Genomic DNA, 20,476 nt, shown 5'->3' on the forward strand with positions numbered 1-20,476 from the left:
AGGCACGGGTGCACCCGGAAATAGCGCAAGGCGTGCACCTCCATTCCCTGTAGCTCATGAACTCCCCATTCTGCGCTCTCTTAGGACAATACTATTTGAATGGCCTGTTGAAAAGTCAATGTTGGCTCAGCTGACTTTCTCTGGGTGGCCGCATTGTTAATACCGCAAACCAAACGGTCACATAACATTTCTGACAAGGTCTCACCATAGTCACAGTACTCCGCAATCCTGCGTAGCCTGGATAGAAAGTCGGCAAGGGATTTTCCTGGGGTCCTCTCAGCGGTATTAAACCGGTAACGTTGGACTATCGTGGATGGGATTGGGTTAAAATGTTGCCCCACTAAGTTCACAAGTTCATCAAACATTTTGGTGTCCGGCGCAGCTGGGTATGTACGTACCTAATCACCCCAAACGTATGCGGGCCGCAGGCGGTCAGCAATATGACCACCTGGCGCTCGTTTTCAGTGATGTTTTTTGCCCGGAAATAGTAACGCATCCGTTGTGCGTACTGGTTCCAGCTTTCCAGCGCAGCGTCAAAAACATCCAAACGTCCATACAGAGGCATGGTGTAATAGAAAACAACTTCCAACCTGTATCCAACTAAAATCCAGGGAGGTGGCTTCAGCAACGTAGACAGCTATTCACTTTAACCCTCGTCGCCAGTTTTGTGAGGGCCACGAAGAATCCAGCACGAGTTTTCAGGATACAAAGAAATAACATTTATTTACAATAACATATATATACAACAGCAGCAGCAACTTCCCTTGCTGCTCACTCCTCTCTCTCTCTGCTGGTTCCAAACTGGCCGGCTCTATTTATGCAGGGAGTCTGCTAATGATTTCTCCGCCCCCTTCATTGGGGCAGCTCATACTCCCACAGGATTGTGGGATTGCCATTAGTCCCCAGCCAATGGTAAGCAGGTAGGTTATAACATTTATTTATCACAGTCATCTTAACCACGCATTTGTTTTATGACAAATTATTTTAACTAGAGAAGAGGTAGATGTTCTGTAGTGCATCATTCCTATTGGTCAGTACACAAGAATATGACAGGTCCCATAGGGAGTGGTCGAGGTGAATTGTAGCACGTTTTACTTGAGTGTAATTCGCGTTTATTGGAGTGTATTAACACGCCTCCGTTTAAAGGCCGTGTGCTTAACACTGCTAGGCTCTATGTATGTATTTTCAGCTCGGGAGTCGCCAGTTGCCGTATCTAGACAACTCACAAATATTCCAAGGTCAGGTTCAAAGTAATAAAACGATACACCGATTAGTAAGTTCCAAACGATCAATATTTATTATACAATATAATAAATACGCATGCACACGCTAAGGGACTAAGCTAACTAAACTAAGCGATCAGAATACTTAACTAAACAGGAACAGGCAAGGTCAGGGAGCGAGGCCTTCGTTCCGATCTTGGTCTGCAACCTTCAGAGAGTGTGCTGGTCGCTGGGGGTCTAGTGGGCCTGGTTCGCGTAGCGAGCGTCGTATTGTCACTTACGGTTCGGCGGCTGGTGCTCAACGGCTGGAGTCAGGATACAGGTCGAAGTTCTTGGTCAAAGCCGGAGCACGAAAACAACAGACAGGACCATGTGTGGGGTCTATCTTTTATAGGACCCCAATGTCCGTGCCTCTTTTGGGGCGGGCTTTACCTTCAGGTATCGATTGGACCAAATTCTAATCGATATCTTTTGAATTTCCCCCAATATGAGGGTCTCTTCTTGATGGAGGGGGCGGTTTCTATAGTGGATACTTCTGGTGCCGCTCTGTCTGGACATCCACTTAAAGTATCTATTCAAACCTGAATGTTGCCATTGTGTGTGCCCAGATCTGGATTGCCTCATTAATATGCAAAGCGTTTTGCCATTAACACCTTTGGTTTGAGATCTTCCACCTGGCCAGAAACTAGTTTTGCTGCTTGCAAATGCTAATCAGTCTTTGCAGACTGCTGTCTTGGCTAAACTGCTTTTCCCTGCAGTCTTAGCAATTCTCCATCTTGTCAGTCCAGTGTCCATTTTAGGTGGCTACAGTGGCTACAGAATGGAGCCGACAGGTTGAAGGGGAAGTTGGATATACTCACAGGGGGTAAAGGGTTATGTTGATGGGGATGTGCATGGGCAGCACGGTAGCACAAGTGGCTTAACAGCGCCAGGGTCCCAGGTTCCATTCCCCGCTGGGTCACTGTCTGTGTGGAGTCTGCACATTCTCCCCATGTCCGCGTGGATTTCCTCCGGGTGCTCCGGTTTCCTCCCACAGTCCAAAGACGTGCAGGTTAGGTGGATTGGCCGTGATAAATTGCCCTTAATGACAAAAAGGTTAGGAGGGGTTATTGGGTTACGGGGATAGGGTGCAAGTGAGGGCTTACGTGGGTCGGTGCAGACACGATGGGCTGAATGGCCTCCTTCTGCACTGTTTTCTATGTATTCAGCATTGATGGTTAAGGGATGATTCAATTAAAATGTTTGCGATGGTCAGATTTGATCAGGTTCCCTTTGTCCCTGTTATACACTGGCCTGTAACAGGGACCAGATGAAGAAACATGCGAAGTTACACAGCTGACTTTCCAAAGCACCTTTAATGTCGCAAAAATAATTATATTCTTTCACAGGAGGTGGGTGTTGTTGGCAAAGAGCAGCATTTGGTGTCCATCGCTAAACCTGAGGAGTCATAGCATCATAGAATCCCTACAGTGCACAAGGAGGCCATTTGGCCCATCGAGTTGCACTGACCCTCTGAATGAGCAGCCGACCCGGGCCCATAACCCGCCCGATCCCTAATCTTAGTGCCTTTGGGCACTGAGGGGCAATTTAGCATGGTCAATCCATCTAACCTGCACATCTTTGGACTGTGGGAGGAAACCCACGCAGACACGGGGAGAACGTGCAGACTCCGCACAGACAGTGACCCGTGGCCAGAATTGAACCCAGGTCAATGTGCTACCAAGCTGCCCCTGAATCTGAATTCACATCTAGGCCAGACCAGGTAAGGACGGCAGATTTCCTTTCCTAAAGGGCATTAACGAGCCAGGTGGGTTTTAAGACACTCAATGATGGTTTTCACAATCACCAATACTTTGGCTAGCTTTCAGTTTCAGATTTAATTAATTTATTGAATTTCAATCTCACCAGCTGTCATGGGGGGATTTGAACTCACCTCCCTGAATTACAGAACCATTACACCACTATTTCCTCCAAATAGGAGATGGCCCAGGTCACTGTGGAGCATACCAAAGGACATAAGATATTCCGAAATGTGAACAAAGTCTTGCACAAGCGGGTTTCCATCTAATCCCTGCAGTGCAGAAGGAGGCCATTCGGCCCATCGAGTCTGCGAGGTTTTAAGGATTGTGTGAAAAGAGGAAAGGGCGGATGTGAGGCAGAGAGCTGGGGGTGGGGGCGCAGTTCCTGACCCAGGCAGCTGAAGGTACCGGCACCATTGGTAATCAGAAATGGTAAAGAAGCCAGAATTGGAGGAGTGGAGATATCTCTGTGGGGCTATGGGATGGAGGACAGACGGATGGACGTGGGGGGTGGGGGGGGGGGGGGGGGGGTGGCTGGCAAGGCCATGGTGAGATTTGAAAACAAGGCAGAGAATTGTAACATCAAGGTGTTGCCAGAGCAGCAGCTAATGCAGATCAGCAGGGAGTTAGAGGAACAGTACTCGCTGTGAATTATGCAGGATGATGGACGAGCTGAGATTTACTGTGGGTGGAATGTGCGAGAGCAGCCAGCAGGGTGTTTGGAGGTAACAATAGTCAAGTTTTGAGGGTTTCAGCAGCAGAGGGGATGAAGTAATGGCAGAGATAAGCAATGTTATGGAGGTGGAAACGAGCAGACAGTGTGGCGATGAGGATGTAGAGTCAGGGTCCCATCAAAGGGGTCAAACAGGCATCGAGGCCATGAACAAGGAGGTTCAGCCTCAGAGAATGTCCTTGGAGATGAAGCAATTCAACAAGGTCTGATTCAGACCCCATGAATCATTACGACTCCCCCCCCCGCCCCCTGTCAGAGTCTGCAGTCCTCCATCCAGCTCTCTCACGCCACACATCATTATTCCGTTCTTATCTTTCTATTCTGCGAAACACTATTGAGAGTCAAAATAAAATATTCAGAGTAAAACTTGAAGCTTTGATCGTTTTATCATGGAAAGAAATTGTTTCAGAAGTCTGATCTGAGGGATCAACACAGAGTTGGGCAACATGACATCCTTGACTTTATTCTGGAAAGTTCCACAATTCCTACATTGAAGCTGATTTCTGTCAATGATTTCACTGAATCAGTTAGTGACAGGAAGGAAACATTACACTTTCATGTAATTCTGTTTCATGTATCTGGTTTCACCTTTTCCTCCTTCCTATCTGAAAATATTGAACTCGTCCAGTGGAAGGAGAGGCCATTAGGACTGGAGCCTATTCCAACCCTATTCTGCCATCAAACACCCCCAGGACAGGGACAGCACGGGGTTAGATACAGAGTAAAGCTCCCTCTACACTGTCCCCATCAAACACCCCAGGACAGGGACAGCACGGGGTTAGATACAGAGTAAAGCCCTCTACACTGTCCCCATCAAACACTCCCAGGGCAGGTACAGCACGGGGTTAGATACAGAGTAAAGCTCCCTCTACACTGTCCCCATCAAACATTCCCAGGACAGGTACAGCACGGGGTTAGATACAGAGTAAAGCTCACTCTACACTGTCCCCATCAAACACTCCCAGGACAGGTACAGCACGGGGTTAGATACAGAGTAAAGCTCCCTCTACACTGTCCCCATCAAACACTCCCAGGACAGGTACAGCACAGGGTTAGATACAGAGTAAAGCTCCCTCTACATTGTCCCCATCAAACACACCCAGCAAAGGTACAGCACGGGGTTAGATACAGAGTAAAGCTCCCTCTACACTGTCCCCATCAAACACTCCCAGGACAGGTACAGGACGGGGTTAGATACAGAGTAAAGCTCCCTCTACACTGTCCCCATCAAACACTCCCAGGACAGGTACAGCACCGGGTTAGATACAGAGTAAAGCTCCCTCTACACTGTCCCCATCAAACACTCCCAGGACAGGTACAGCACGGGGTTAGATACAGAGTAAAGCTCCCTCTACACTGTCCCCATCAAACACTCCCAGGACAGGTACAGCACGGGGTGAGATACAGAGTAAAGCTCCCTCTACACTGTCCCCATCAAACACTCCCAGGACAGGTACAGCACGGGGTTAGATACAGAGTAAAGCTTCCTCTACATGGTCCCCATCAACACTCCCAGGACAGGTACAGGACGGGGTTAGATACAAAGTAAAGCTCCCTCTACACTGTCCCCATCAAACACTCCCAGGACAGGTACTGCACAGGGTTAGATAGAGAGTAAAGCTCCCTCTACACTGTCCCCATCAAACCCTCCCAGGACAGGTACAGCACGGGGTTAGATACAGAGTAAAGCTCTCTCTGCGCTGTCCCCATCAAACCCTCCCAGGACAGGTACAGCACGGGGTTAGATACAGAGTAAAGCTCCATCTACTTTCAGCCAACAAGGGGATATTTGATTGAAGGTAGAAATGCCTCTTATTTTGAAGGGTTATCAGTTTGTTGGTTTGCGAACGTTCATTTTTTATATTTTGTGGTGTGTGCGTGTGCAATTGCCCCAGTCAGTTTGAGTTTGTGCTGGTTTCTTGGGGGGGGGGGGGGGGGGGGGGGGTCAGTGTAAGAGCCTGTTTATTTCCTTTGTTCCCAGTTTCTTTATTGTTTCATTTTTGTTTTGTGGATCCACATTCGGAACACTGCCTTTAAGTCGAGGATTCAAGCTGAAGAAGCCAGCTTGTCAGGATATTGTGTTCCTAGGTTTTGTACTTTGGCAAGGAGAAATAGACTTGTTGGCGCTGAGTGAATCTTGGGTAAAAGCTTTGGAAGAAGTCGGTTCAATTGGTTGGCTGGCATCCTGTGAGTTGGCCAGTGACACTCTTCTGTCTGACAACAGTCAGTAATTACTGGCAATCAGTCAGAGAAATGGGCAGAAGTGATTGTCTTGTTATGCTTGACGTAGCATTAGCTGCTTCCTTGATGTGCACTCTGACAAAGGAAGGTTCAGACTTGGAGATAGCTTTAACACATTTATTATACTGTTAATGATTCTCCTACTTGGATTTGACTCTCCTGTTAATCCTGCTATAGCTACTCAGACTATCTAACCAGTCTGCTACAATCCACGTGGTGGGTGTGATGTGTTTCAATCAACCCTGTCTACTCACTAAGTGTCTCCACTGGAAAGAGGAAGATCATGTGTGCTGTGTCCTAATATATGGGTTGGTGTAATGCCCCCCCTGTGGTAGTATCACCTCTGTGTGTATCGTGAATGCCCATTGGTCCTGTCCTATCTAACTGACCTATTGGTTGAGTGTCTGTGTGTCATGTCTCTGGTGCTCCGTCTGGGGGGGTGGGGTGGGGGGGGGGGGGGGGGGTTTGTTGGGTTATGGGTATAGGGTGGATACGTGGGTTTGAGTAGGGTGTCATTGCGGCACAACATTGAGGGCCGAAGGGCCTGTTCTGTGCTGTACTGTTCTATGTTCTATGTTTTGAGTATAGAAGCAGGGATGTGTTGGCTCGAAGGGCCAAAAGGCCTCCTCCTGCTCCTATCTTCCATGTATCTATGTATGTATCTGTGTGTCTGTACGTGTGTGTGTGTGTGTCTGTGTGTGTGTGTCTGGGTGTGTGTGTATCTGTGTGTCTGTGTGTGTGTGTGTGTGTGTTTGCCTGTGTGTGTCTGTCTGTGTGTGTGTCTATGTGTGTGTGTGTATGTGTGCCTGTCTGTGTCTATGTGTGTGTGTGTCTGTCTGTGTGTCTCTGTGTGTATCTGTGTGTGTCTGTGTCTGTGTCTGTGTGTCTGTGTGTGCCTAGTACCTGTGTGTGTGTGTCTGTCTATGTGTGTGTGTGTCTGTGTGTGTGTCTGTGTGTGTGTCTGTGTGTGTGTGTGTGTGTCTCTGTGTGTGTGTCTGTGTGTGTGTCTATGTGTGTCTCTGTGTGTGTGTTGTGTGTGTGTGTGTGTGTCTGTGTGTGTGTGTCTGTGTGTGTCTATGTGTGTCGTGTGTGTCTGTGTGTGTGCGTGTGTGTCTGGTGTGTGCGTGTGTCTCTGTGTGTCTCTGTGTGTGTGTGTGTCTGTGTGTGTGTCTCTGTGTGTGTCTATGTGTGTGTGTGTGTGTGTGGGTCTGTGTGTGTGTGTCTATGTGTGTCTGTGTGTGTCTGTGTGTGTGTGCGTGTGTGTCTGTGTGCGTGTGTGTCTGTGTGTGTGTGTGTCTCTGTGTCTGTGTGTGTGTCTGTGTGTCTGTGTGTGTCTGTGTGTGTGCGTGTGTATGTCTCTGTGTGTGTGTCTATGTGTGTCTGTGTGTGTGTGTCTGTGTGTGTGCGTGTGTGTCTCTGTGTGTGTCTATGTGTGTCTGTGTCTGTGTAAGTTAGAAAGGGGGAATTGGTGAAGGGGTATTAGGTGATCAGTACATTTTTTGTCAGTTCAATTATATTTCCATTAAATAATAAAAGGTTATTTGTGTTTAAAGTTGACAATCCTGGTGACTGCAGTTTATTGGCTCTGTCAAGGACCTCAGGTATTTTAAAATAAATGTGAATTTGACTTGTGTTGTGACCCGGTGTCTAGTGGGGGTGGAATTGACCACAGGCTAGCCCAGGGGATGGAGACACTCTAGATTGTGGTGTGTATCTTGATATTCCAATTTACCCCCCATGGCGTTACTCATGGATAGCTGGAGGAAATACAAGCTCCACATATTCTGGAATAAACACAGAAAATAACGGACACACTCAGCAGGTCCCGGCACCATCTGTGGACTGATTGAAGATGTTCCACAAAGGGGTTACCCGTTCCCCCATGTTTCGCCTCCCCCAGGTAGCAGATACCACACTGGGGGGCAGCGAATACAGCGACCCACCTGAAGCAGGCAGAATGAGCTGCCTAACCACCTCCTCCACTATATCATCTCCTCCTTCGGGAAGCTGGTGGCGTTATGACAATGTTACTGGACTGGTGATTCAGAGGCCAAGCCTAATGTTCCGGGGATATTGGTTCAAATCCCACCTTGGCAGCTGGGGAAATTTAAATTCAATTAATAAAATCTGGAATTCTGATCATTGGTTGTTGCAAAAACCCATCTGGTTCACTAAAATATCCCTTTGAGGTCCTCCAGTGCCAGGCCCACCCTGCTACCTCCAGCCAGGTTGGAGAATTCGGCACCAAGCCGAGACACCCGTTCACTACAGCGGGACCAGCAAATCCGGGCATTCTGGGAAATTGGGAAAGGTTGGAGGTGTGACAGGGAGGTCGGTGATAGGGTGCAAACCAGGAGGGGTTGATGATAAAAGGGGATGAGGGGAAAACAGAACCAACACAAGCAGCTTGAGGAACATATCAGCCATGATAGAACGGCAGAGCAGGCTCGATGGGCTGAATGGCCTAGTTCTGCTCCTAATCTTTCGGAAAACTGGGAAGCAGCAATCTGAAATTGTTCAGCTTTTCCACCCCGCTCCCACAACCCCGGGGTGTGTTCACGGCAGTGGGATCTTCCTGTCCTGCTTCTGCTGCCAGGCGGCCTGTGGGACTGGAAGACCCCCGTCGCCGGGGGGCCTGTGGGACTGGAAGCCCCCTGCCCCCGGGGGGCCTGTGGGACTGGAAGCCCCCTGCCCCCGGGGGGCCTGCGGGACTGGAAGACCCCCGTCGCCGGGGGGCCTGTGGGACTGGAAGACCCCCGTCGCCGGGGGGCCTGTGGGACTGGAAGACCCCCGCCCCGGGGGGCCTGCGGGACTGGAAGCCCCCCGCCACCAGGGAGCCTGCGGGACTGGAAGACCCCCGCCCCCGGGGGGCCTGCGGGACTGGAAGACCCCGCCCCAGGGGGCCTGTGGGAGTGGAAGTCCAAAGATGTGCGGGTTAGGTGGATTGGCCATGTTAAATTGCCCATAGTGTCCTAAAAGGTAAGGTTAAGGGGGGGGTTGTTGGGTTACGGGTATAGGGTGGATGCGTGGGTTTGAGTAGGGTAATCATTGCTCGGCACAACAGTTCTGTGCTGTACTGTTCTATGTTCTATGTTCTAAGACCCCTTCCCCTGGGGAGCCTGCGGCACTGAAAGACCCCGCCCATGGGTCCTTTTGGAGCCGCTAATCCTAATCGGTGTTAAGTAAATCAAGGCTGAGTGGTCAGCTTGCTTCTCCCTGTCTTGTCTTGAATCCTGGAGGTTGTGGGTTCAATTCCTGCCCGAGGAATTCAACACATCGTGGGCGGAATATAGCGACCAACTCGCCGCCTGTTTTTCAGCAGCAGAGGCTCGTCCCGCCATTGCCAACGAGATTCCCATTGACTGCACCCCTCGTCGCTGGGAAAGCTGTCTGCCGTAGGTGGCACTGGAATATCGCGGCAGCATGAATGGCCGGTAAATCCACCCATTATCTCAGCTGACAGTATTGGAGGTGAGCTGTGCTGTCAGAGGCACTGGCTGTCCACTCAGAGGTCAAGTCGGGTGAAAAGGATCCAGAAAATGGTTTGATGAAAAACGCAGATATCTCCCCAAAGGTCTGGCCAATTACATTTGTATCTCAACCAGTGGCTCCAAAACAGATTAGCTGGTAATTTGGGCAGCACAGTAGCACAACGGTTAGCACTGTGGCTTCACAGTGCCAGGGTCCCAGGTTCGATTCCCGGCTGGGTCGCTGTCTGTGTGGAGTCTGCACGTCTCCGTGTCTGCGTGTTTCCTCCGGGTCCTCCCACAAGTCCCGAAAGACGTGCTGTCGGTGAATTGGACATTCTGGATTCTCCCTCAGTGTACCCGAACAGGCGCCAGAGTGTGGCGACTAGGGCTTTTCACAGTAACTTCATTGCAGTGTTAATGTAAGCCTACTTGTGGCAATAATAAAGATTATTATAAAAGATTATAATAAGTTACTGAATTTAGTGAAGCAGTGTCTGCAGTACTGTCCATTCCAAGAAGGTTCCAGAATTTTCCCAGGAGGTCAGGAGGAGGAGGAGGATGGACTGATTCCTGAAGTGCAGATGGTTCTATCTTGTGATTTTACAGACTGGAGTGTGTGTGTGTGTGTGTGTGTGATGAGCCATCAATCGAACGCGAGACGAGTTGCTGTACAAAAGTTAGGCTTTAATAAGCTAGAAGTTAGTCCTGTGGTCGACTACTGTAAATGGACGACCGCCGGGGTTCTGGGTATTTATACTCGCTCTGAGGCGGGGTTAACTCAGCCTCTCGACCAGTTCCGCACTCCCTCAGTACTGACCCTCTGACATTGCAGGACTCCTCAGTACTGACCTCTGACAGTGCGGCACTCCCTCAGTACTGACCCTCGACAGTGCAGCACTCCCTCAGTACTGACCCTCTGACATTGCAGGACTCCCTCAGTACTGACCCTCTGACAGTGCGGCACTCCCTCAGTACTGACCCTCTGACAGTGCGGCACTCCCTCAGTACTGACCCTCTGACAGTGCAGCACACCCTCAGTACTGACCCTCTGACAGTGCAGCACTCCTCAGTACTGACCCTTTGACAGTGAGGCACTCCCTCAGTACTAACCCTCTGACAGTGCCGTACTCCCTCAGTACTGACCCTCTGACAGTACAGCACTCCCTCAGTACTGACCCTCTGACAGTGCCGCACTCCCTCAGTACTGACCCTCTGACAGTGCAGCAATCCCTCAGTACTGGCCCTCTGACAGTGCGGCACTCCCTCAGTACTGACCCTCTGACAGTGCAGCACTCCCTCAGTACTGACCCTCTGACAGTGCAGCACTCAATCAGTACTGACCCTCTGACAGTGCAGCATTCCCTCGGGACTGACCCTCTGACAGTGCGGCACTCAGTACTGACCCTCTGACAGTGCAGCACTCCCTCAGTACTGACCCTCTGACAGTGCAGCACTCCCTCAGTACTGACCCTCTGACAGTGCAGCACTCCCTCAGTACTGACCCTCTGACAGTGCAGCACTCCCGCAGTACTGACCTCTGACATTTCGGTGCTCCCTCAATACTGACCTCTGACAGTGCAGCACTCCTTCAGTACTGACCCTCTGACAGTGCAGCTTCCTCAGGACTGACCCTCTGACAGTGCGGCACTCAGTACTGACCCTCTGACAGTACGGCACTCCCTCAGTACTGACCCTCTAACAGTGCCGCACTCCTCAGTACTGACCCTCTGACAGTGCAGCACTCCCTCAGTACTGACCCTCTGACAGTGCAGCACTCCCTCAGTACTGGCCCTCTGACAGTGCGGCACTCCCTCAGTACTGACCCTCTGACAGTGCAGCACTCCCTCAGTACTGACCCTCTGACAGTGCGGCGCTCTCTCAGTACTGACCCTCTGACAGTCAGCACTCCTCAGTACTGACCCTCTGACAGTGCAGCGTCCTTCAGTACTGACCCTCTGACAGTGCGGCACTCCCTCAGTACTGAACCTCTGACAGTGCAGCACTCTCTCAGTACTGACCTCGACAGTGCAGCACTCCCTCAGTACTGACCCTCTGACAGTGCGGCACTCCCTCAGTATGACCCTCTGACAGTGCAGCACTCCTCAGTACTGACCCTCTGACAGTGCAGCGCTCCCTCAGTACTGACCCTCTGACAGTGCGGCACTCCCTCGTACTGACCCTCTGACAGTGCGGCACTCCCTCAGTACTGACCCTCTGACAGTGCGGCACTCCCTCAGTACTGACCCTCTGACAGTGCGGCACTCCCTCAGTACTGACCCTCTGACAGTGCAGCACTCCCTCAGTACTAACCCTCTGACAGTGCAGCACTCCCTCAGTACTGCTGACAGTGCAGCACTCCCTCCGTACTGACCCTCTGACAGTGCGGCACTCCCTCAGTACTGACCCTCTGACAGTGCAGCACTCCCTCAGTACTGCCCCTCTGACAGTGCAGCACTCCCTCCGTACTGACCCTCTGACAGTGCGGCTCTCTGTGATCATCCTGAATTTCATAGTCAAAGTTCTGGATGGGTTTTGAACCATGTGACCCAGGGGACCGGCTTTTACTCCGGGAGTCACAGTTGGGTAGATTCCTGGTGAAATGATGGTCTCTGCCGATGGCTCCGCCCACACTGACACTTTCTTTGTGTTTAATTCCAGGTGAGTGGTACGATGTACAACACTGGCCGCCATGTCTCCCTGCGGTTGGACAAGGCGCATCTGGTCAATGTGTCCGGCGGGCCAATGACCTACAGTTATCGCTTAGAAGAAATCCGGTTACACTTTGGGAGCGAAGACAGTCACGGGTCTGAGCATCTACTAAACGGACAAGCCTTTTCCGGCGAGGTGAGTGACTCGGGATTCAGAGTCCGGAAGCGTGAGGGAAGGTAAGGAACGTCTCAAAGCTCAGTTAGTAAATGAGGAACTGGACACAGTCTGCACAATAAATGAAATACTCTTAAACACTGGTTAGTCAGCTTCATCAACAACTTACATACATATAGCGCCCATCAACAATAAAGTAACTGCATTTATACAGTGCTGTCAATGTGGTAAATCCTCACAAAGAGCTTGAAAGGAGAGGCAGTTCAATAGAATTTGATACTCGCCACCCTCAGGGGATATTGGGACTGTGATCAATATGTTGGTGAAATGGATAGATTTGAAGGATAACCCTCATGGAGCAGGAGGAAGGGGCTGTTAGTAAGTCTGAGGTTCCAGGAGGAATCCCACAGCTGAGGGTCCCAGTCAGCAGAAGGTACGGCCGTCAATGATGGAGCGATGGGAATCGGGAATACTGAAGGGGCGGGGGAGCGCAGAGATCCCAGTGGAGAGTCTGGAGGAGATGTCAGAGATGGGGACGGGCATGGTCAGGGAGGGATTTAAAAACAAGGATGAGAATTTGAATATGGGGGCTCTGCTGGACTGGGAGCCTGGGACCGGGGTGGGGAATTATCACATGGGCAGCACAGGTTTGGATGAGTTGAAGTCTATGAAAAGTGGAAAGTTCTGGACCAGCGAGGAGGCATTGGAAGATGGAAGATAAAGGAGAGGGAGATAGAGGGAGAGAGGGAGAGTGATGGAACTTGGAGACAAAATAGCAAAGAGAGCATCAGAAAAATGGATGGAAAAGGGAGGGAGAGGTTTCCCACCATGGACACCGCTAAAGAAAGGAATGCCTTTTGAACGAGGCATAAACTGAGGGCCCTTCTGCCATCTCAGCTGATATAAAAGGTCCCATGACTATTCGATGAAGATCTGACCAGGCTTGCCTGACATGCCGGCCACGTCTATCCTTCAGCTAAACCCATGATCGGGAATAGCGGAACAGCTTTCCGGGGGAATGTCTGCTCCTGTTCCTCAATGATGCTCACTCATGTCATTGATGTTTGTGGGATCTTGCTGTGTATAAATTGCCGCATTTCCAACACGACAGCAGCGGCTTCATTTTCAAACTACCGCATTGGCTGCAAAGGTTTGGGACATCCGGGTCAGGATACTGCAGCCGTTAGGATTCCCTTTTCCCGCTGGGAACGCTCCCCATGGCAGTGTGGGATGGTTCCAGGAAGAATCCATTAACCGGCAGCAGGAGTAGAGAATCCTGGCACCGGCGAATGGCACGCTGCCGAGAAACACGTCATGGTGGGACCGGGGAATCCCCCACTGTGGCACTGAAAAGCGCTACAGAAATGCAAACCTTTCTTCCTTTAACCCTGTCCTCTCTTCTGGAGAAGATGGACACAGCAGATCTGGTTGTCAGTATGTTCTACCTGATGCCAATCAGATGCAGTGGGTGGTAAGGGAGGGGTGGGCAGGTAAGGGAAGGGGGCAGGTAAGGGAGGGGTGGGCGGTAAGGGAGGGGTGGACTGGTAAGGGAGGGGTGGGCAGGTAAGGAGGGGTGGGCAGGTAAGGGAGGGGCGGGCTGGTAAGGGAGGGGTGGGAAGGTAAGGGAGGGGTGGGCTGGTAAGGGTGGGGTGGGCAGGTAAGGGAGGGCGGCTGGTAAGGGAGGGGTGGGCAGGTAAGGGAGGGGTGGGCTGGTAAGGGGCGGTGGGCAGGTAAGGGAGGGGGGGTGGTAAGGGAGGGGTGGGCAGGTAAGGGAGGGGTGGGCAGGTAAGGGAGGGGGGGGAGCGGTGGGCAGGTAAGGGAGGGGTGGGCTGGTAAGGGGGGGTGGGCAGGTAAGGGAGGGGTGGGCTGGTAAGGGAGGCGGTGGGCAGGTAAGGGAGGGGTGGGCAGGTAAGGGAGGGGGGGCTGGTAAGGGCGCGGTGGGCAGGTAAGGGAGGGGTGGGCAGGTAAGGGAGGGGTGGGCAGGTAAGGGAGGGGTGGGCAGGTAAGGGAGGGGTGGGCTGGTAAGGGAGGGGTGGGGTGGGCAGGTAAGGGAGGGGTGGGCTGGTAAGGGAGGGGTGGGCAGGTAAGGGAGGGGTGGGCAGGTAAGGGAGGGGTGGGCTGGTAAGGGAGGGGTGGGCTGGTAAGGGGGGGTGGGCAGGTAAGGGAGGGGTGGGCTGGTAAGGGCGCGGTGGGCAGGTAAGGGAGGGGTGGGAGGTAAGGGAGGGGTGGGCTGGTAAGGGAGGGTGGGCAGGTAAGGGAGGGGTGGGCAGGTAAGGGAGGGGTGGGCAGGTAAGGAGCGGGGTGGGTAGGTAAGGGAGGATTGGGCTGGTAAGGGAGGGGTGGGCAGGGTAAGGAGGGATGGGCAGGTAAGGGAGGGTGGGCAGGTAAGGGAGGGGTGGGCTGGTAAGGGAGGGGTGGGCTGGTAAGGGAGGGGTGGGCAGGTAAGGGAGGGGTGGGCGGTAAGGGAGGGGTGGGCTGGTAAGGGAGGGTGTGGGCAGTAAGGGAGGGGTGGGCTGGTAAGGGAGGGGTGGGCAGGTAGGGAGGGGTGGGCGGTGGTAGGGGAGGGGTGGGGCTGGTAGGGGAGGGTGGGCTGGTAGGGGAGGGGTTGGCAGGTACGGGAGGGTGTGGGCAGGTAAGGGAAAGGGAGGGGTGGGCTGGTAAGGGAGGGGTGGGCTGGTAAGGGGAGGGTGGGCTGGTAAGGGAGGGGTGGGCAGGTAAGGGAGGGGTGGGTAGGTAAGGGAGGATTGGGCTGGTAGGGAGGGGTGGGCTGGTAAGGGAGGGGTGGGCAGGTAAGGGAGGGGTGGGCAGGTAAGGGAGGGGTGGGCAGGTAAGGGGGGGTGGGCTGGTAAGGGAGGGGTGGGCTGGTAAGGGAGGGTGGGCAGGTAAGGGAGGGTGGGCAGGTAAGGGAGGGGTGGGCAGGTAAGGGAGGGGTGGGCTGGTAAGGGAGGGGTGGGCAGGTAAGGGAGGGGTGGGCTGGTAAGGGGGGGTGGGCAGGTAGGGGAGGGGTGGGCTGGTAGGGGAGGGGTGGGCTGGTAGGGGAGGGGGGGCAGGTAAGGGAGGGGTGGGCAGGTAAGGGAAAGGGAGGGTGGGCTGGTAAGGGAGGGGTGGGCTGGTAAGGGAGGGGTGGGCAGGTAAGGGAGGGGGGGCTGGTAAGGGAGGGGTGGGCTGGTAGGGGAGGGGTGGGCTGGTAAGGGAGGGGTGGGCAGGTAAGGGAGGGGTGGGCTGGTAGGGGAGGGGTGGGCTGGTAGGGGAGGGGTGGGCTGGTAGGGGAGGGGTGGGCTGGTAGTACCTTGTACGTGTGGGGAGAGTGGACCTTGGATGGATTTGGGGGCAACTCCCTTAAGGGCAGCGGGGCAAGGGGGACCCCAATGCGGTGGAGACTCAGGTGTCTGGGAAATATTGAGATTGTTGCCGCTCACGTTTCTGCGCCACCCCCCCCCCCCCCTCCATGGTGGCAGCGGAATCGGGGATCTCGCCCATGCGCCAGCGGGAGGATGCTAACGGATGCAGATGGATCCTAATGACCCACTTAGCGGATCCGGCACCAGAGTCTCTGGATCCGGGTGGTTATCCGGTCCTCCGGGCCGGGAATCACTTGGACAGGATTCACTGCAGGTATTCCCACCGTGTACCTGATGCGGTGGACCTCATCGTGGGCCAAGGGAGAACTCCTGTTGGGAGTTTCCTCCAAAGTCCATCCAAGGCCCACGCTCCCCTCATGCACAATGCACGACCTGTAGTGGTCTTCGATTGGGCTGATTGAATCTTGGTACTGTGTGAACAAAGAATAATGGGCGCGATTCTCCGCTGCCCACGACGGGTCGGAGAATAGCGGGAGGGCGTCCCCGACATTTTTCCCGCCCTTCCGCGATTTCCCCCCCCCCTCCCCCCTCCCATGGCCACCCCACGACACGAATCGCTGCTCGCCGTTTTTTACGGCGAACAGCGTTCTCCCAGGCCGATGGGCCGAGTTCCCAGGCCTTTACGGCCGTTTTTACGGCAGCAAACGCACCTGCTTGCTGCCGTCGTAAAAAAACGGCCGCAACATGCCGTTCTGGGCATCCAGGGCCCCAATTGGCACGGCAGTACTATGGCCGTGCCAAGGGGGGCATGGGCCCGCGATCGGTGCCCACCAATCGCGGGCAGTGCGTCCGTAACGGACGCACTCTTTCTCCCTCCGCCCCCCGCAGGATCAGCCGCGGGGCGGCGAGGGAGATGACGGCCCGCGCATGCGCGGCTGACGTCATCGTGCGCGTCAGCCGGCGTGACGCTTGGCGCGCGGACTTAGCGACGGTCGCTAAGGCCGTGATGCCGTGGTTCACGGGGCCGCGATACTAGCCCGCCCGGGGGGGAGAATCGGGTCCTGGGAGGGGGCGCGGAGGCTGCCGTGAAACACGGCCAGTTTCACGGCAGCCTTTACGACTCGCCGCATTTGCGGAGAAACGCGCCCATTAGACTTTGTTTATGAATAAATGTATTTATTACTAACGTGACTCGAAAGGATTACTAAATGTCTAAGATTAATACAGTTGGAAATAATGGTCTAACACAAACTTACAATGAGATATTATTACAGATAATAATATATTACAGATTAATATTACAGAACATAACATATTACGAGTGGCCGGCACCATGCTGTACATGCTGTACTGCCACAGGCGCTGCAGGGTGCTGCCGTGTGCATGCGCAGCCATGGACTGCCTATTCTGCGTCCATATGAGCAGGTAAAGCCGGGGGCTTTACGTGGCGCGGCTGCTAGCCCCCCACGGGGAGAGCATCAGTGTAGGGGCGGCGCCGACTTTTTGGTCGTAAGACAGCTGAATGCTGCGGACATAGCCGCAGAATGGGAGAATCCAGCCATGATGCATTCGGGTCACGTGTCTGCATATTCACACCTCCTGGTGGTCAGGTGCTGGAACTACAACAGTTATACATATGTTATTATTTAATACAGATGATAATACAGATGACAATCTACTTATCATCACACTACATGCCATCCCCTACCAGCCATACTCCCATCCGCCGCCAGCCCCCCGAGAGACCCCCTAAAATTGAAGACCTCCTCAGGTACTCCCTAACGAAAGTAACCCCCCACAGAGACCCCCTAAATAGGGAGACACCCCTCCCCCCACAGTGACCCTCTAACTACACGGCCGCCCCTCAGAGACCCCCTAACTAAAGGCCCCCTAACAGGACCCCTACCTAAAAGGACCCCCTCCCCCAGAAAAGAAACTCCTGTGTGGAAGCTGGAAGCCCAGTCCAGGCAGAGGCAGTGAAATAAGTTACAATTGTAACATTCACCTGGAAAGACCACTTGTCAACTCCTGGAAGAAGCACTGTGGCCTGTGTTAAACCCTCAGATCATTCAGATGCAAGTCATTCATTCAATTCCTGTAGTGGGCTGTGATTGACAGCTTCCACAATCCAGCGGCGAGCCTTGCTTCATTCATCTTCTTCATGGATGAGTAACCACAATGGTTACAAACATCAACCACATCAAAGAGAGTTAAGTGTCGTTAATTTCCAGCTCAGCCCTTCAAAGCACTTTGAAGAGGCGTGATTGAAATGCACATATTTAGAGGGCCATGTGGGGGTCTCCCTTTTTCGGGGGCCTGTGTTATGGGAGCGGCGTTTTCAGAACCCCAAAATGTATCATGGAGTTCAACCTACCTCTCCCTTTAATGTATGTTGCTTTTGTAGCACACAGCTTGGTCTCCAGGGGTGGTATTACAATTATTGACACATGGGTTTTAAACACAAAACAATGTTATTCCATGAATTCAACTTAACCTAAAAACCCAAAACAATGTTTATTCCATGAATTCAACTTAACCTTTTAAATAAACATTGGATCATTTACCACCCCTTACGTCAAAGATAACCCCGAAAATAATACAACACTAAATAATCCCTCAAAATGTTCCTTCAAACCTCCAAAAGACTTAACACCTTTAAACAGAAAACACATCAGGTTAAAGACATTCTATTATGAGTTTAAATCACCCAAATGATTCAGAGAGTCTTTCATGGCAGAGATCACAGCAGATCCAGCTCACTGCAAACACAGATGCCCAAGCTCTTTTCCTCCAAACTGAAACTAAAACTCCCAAAAAGCAGAAGTGATCTCAGCTCAACTACCCCACCCTATGACATCACTTCAGTAAATGAGCTGCTCTATTTCTTAGAGGTACATTGCTTAAACATCCATTTCTTAAAGGTACTCTCACATGACATCTGGGAGGGAGGGGTTGTATTTAGGGGATCCCTTTGGGGGTCTCCCTATTTTTGGAGTCCCGGGGATGGGGTTGGTTTAGCACAGTGGGCTAAACAGCGGCTTGTAATGCAGACAAGGTCAGCAGCGCAGGTTCAATTCCCGTACCAACCTCCCGAACAGGCACCAGAATGTGGCGACTAGGGGCTTTTCACAGTAACTTCATTGAAGCCCACCCCCCCCCCCCCCCGCCCTGCTACACCCTGCTCCGCCCAGCCCCATCCTACCCTGCACTGCCCAGCCCTCCCCGCCCACCCTGCCACACGCTGCCCACCCACCCCGCCCCCCACCCTGCCACACCCTGCCACCCAGCCACTCACCCCCGGCTGCTCACTGGCTCTTGCTGGGGTTCCTGTCCAGAAATACCAGCTGCCTGACCTCGACCTAACCATTCTCCACCTGAGCCTCAACCAGACAATACACCTTGTGCCAAAGTTCCTTCAATAGCACCTCCCAAAGCCGCAACAGCACCTAGCAGCTCTCCCTGAAATCACGCCGTCCCGAGTTTAAAAAGGATTATACAGGGTGTAGAAGGGAATTTTGTGTGCGGATTAGTTTTCCGGGTGTGAAAGCAGAACTAGGGGGCATAGCCTCAAAATAAGGGGAAGTAGATTTAGGACTGAGTTTAGGAGGAACTTCTTCACCAAAGGGTTGTGAATCTATGGAATTCCTTGCCCAGTGAAGGAGTGAGGCTCCTTCATTAAATGTTTTTAAGGTAAAGATAGATAGTTTTTTGAAGAATAAAGGGATTAAGGGTTATGGGTTCGGGCCGGAAAGTGGAGCTGAGTCCACAAAAGATCAGCCATGATCTAATTGAATGGCGGAGCAGGCTCGAGGGGTCAGGTGGCCCACTCCTGCTTCCAATTCTTATGTTCTTATGTTAAGGGCATTCATTAATATCTAGTTGCTTGGCTATATTTAAGAAAAGGCACCTGCTAAAAGCATGATGGGATACTTGGCTATATTTTTCTCTGATTCTGTACAAACTTGGCAGGTCAAATAATGTAAACAAATGTTACAGCTGCACTATTTTTCTGTTGACAATGTGCTTTGAAATTGTTTCAGCCAGAGACATAAAACATACCAGATAACTTTTCAGAACATTCCCAAGGTTTGTTTTGTGTGAACATGGCCGCGGAAGCCATGTTTAGAGTGGCCTTCTGACCACGACAACCCCTCCGCAATCCGTGTCCAAATAAATTACCTGAAACGAAGCTCGAAGTACCTGACTTTGTTATTTCCACGACACAGGGTATCCAGGGTGCGATCAGCCGTCTCATCGCACCAGACGTAGTGTCGGGACAAGGCCATTGAATCTCACGAGAGGCTCTTGCTGAGTGAGATCCAGGCATATATTAAATAATCCACTGGCTCATTTAAATATATGTTCCCCTGATTCTGCCGAGACCTCACCTCACACAAAATGGTAAGAAGTCTTACAACACCAGGTTAAAGTCCAACAGGTTTGTTTCAAACACGAGCTTTCGGAGCACGGCTCCTTCTTCAGCCGTGCTCCGAAAGCTCGTGTTTGAAACAAACCTGTTGGACTTTAACCTGGTGTTGTAAGACTTCTTACTGTGCTCACCCCAGTCCAACGCCGGCATCTCCACATCATGGCACACAAACATGGAGCAGGCATAATGGCACCTGGGGACTCTCCAGCCAATGGAGCCCCTGGGGGGGATCGGGGACAGGGCGGGGTGGTATCCTGGCACTCCCTCTGTCACCCAGGCACCTTGGCACTGCCAGCCTGGCACACTACCAGGGTGCCAGGTTGGCCGTGTCAGGGGTTGGGGCCAGGGAGCCTTGTCAGGTAGAGGGAGCTGACGAGGGGGTGAGGAGGGAGGGGTACCATGGGGCCTATTCAAGGTTGTGGTGGTGGGGGGATCACAAAAATTGGGGGGGGGGGT

The 20,476-nt window shown here is 52.5% G+C and overlaps 1 protein-coding gene across 2 annotated transcripts in view; it reads left to right on the top strand.

Annotated features, from left to right (window-relative positions):
- The first annotated feature begins 12,108 nt into the window (after positions 1 to 12,108).
- ca10a (carbonic anhydrase Xa) overlaps positions 12,109 to 20,476 on the top strand; it is a 109,672-nt gene continuing 101,304 nt past the window's right edge. For both annotated transcript variants that reach the window (XM_038777960.1, XM_038777961.1), the window contains exon 1: positions 12,109 to 12,310. In XM_038777960.1, coding sequence (XP_038633888.1) covers positions 12,137 to 12,310 — 174 coding nt within the window. In that variant the 5' untranslated portion in view covers positions 12,109 to 12,136. The remainder of the gene's footprint in view (positions 12,311 to 20,476) is intronic.

Source organism: Scyliorhinus canicula, chromosome 18 (genome assembly GCF_902713615.1).
Source record: "Scyliorhinus canicula chromosome 18, sScyCan1.1, whole genome shotgun sequence".
Lineage (NCBI taxonomy): Eukaryota > Metazoa > Chordata > Chondrichthyes > Carcharhiniformes > Scyliorhinidae > Scyliorhinus > Scyliorhinus canicula.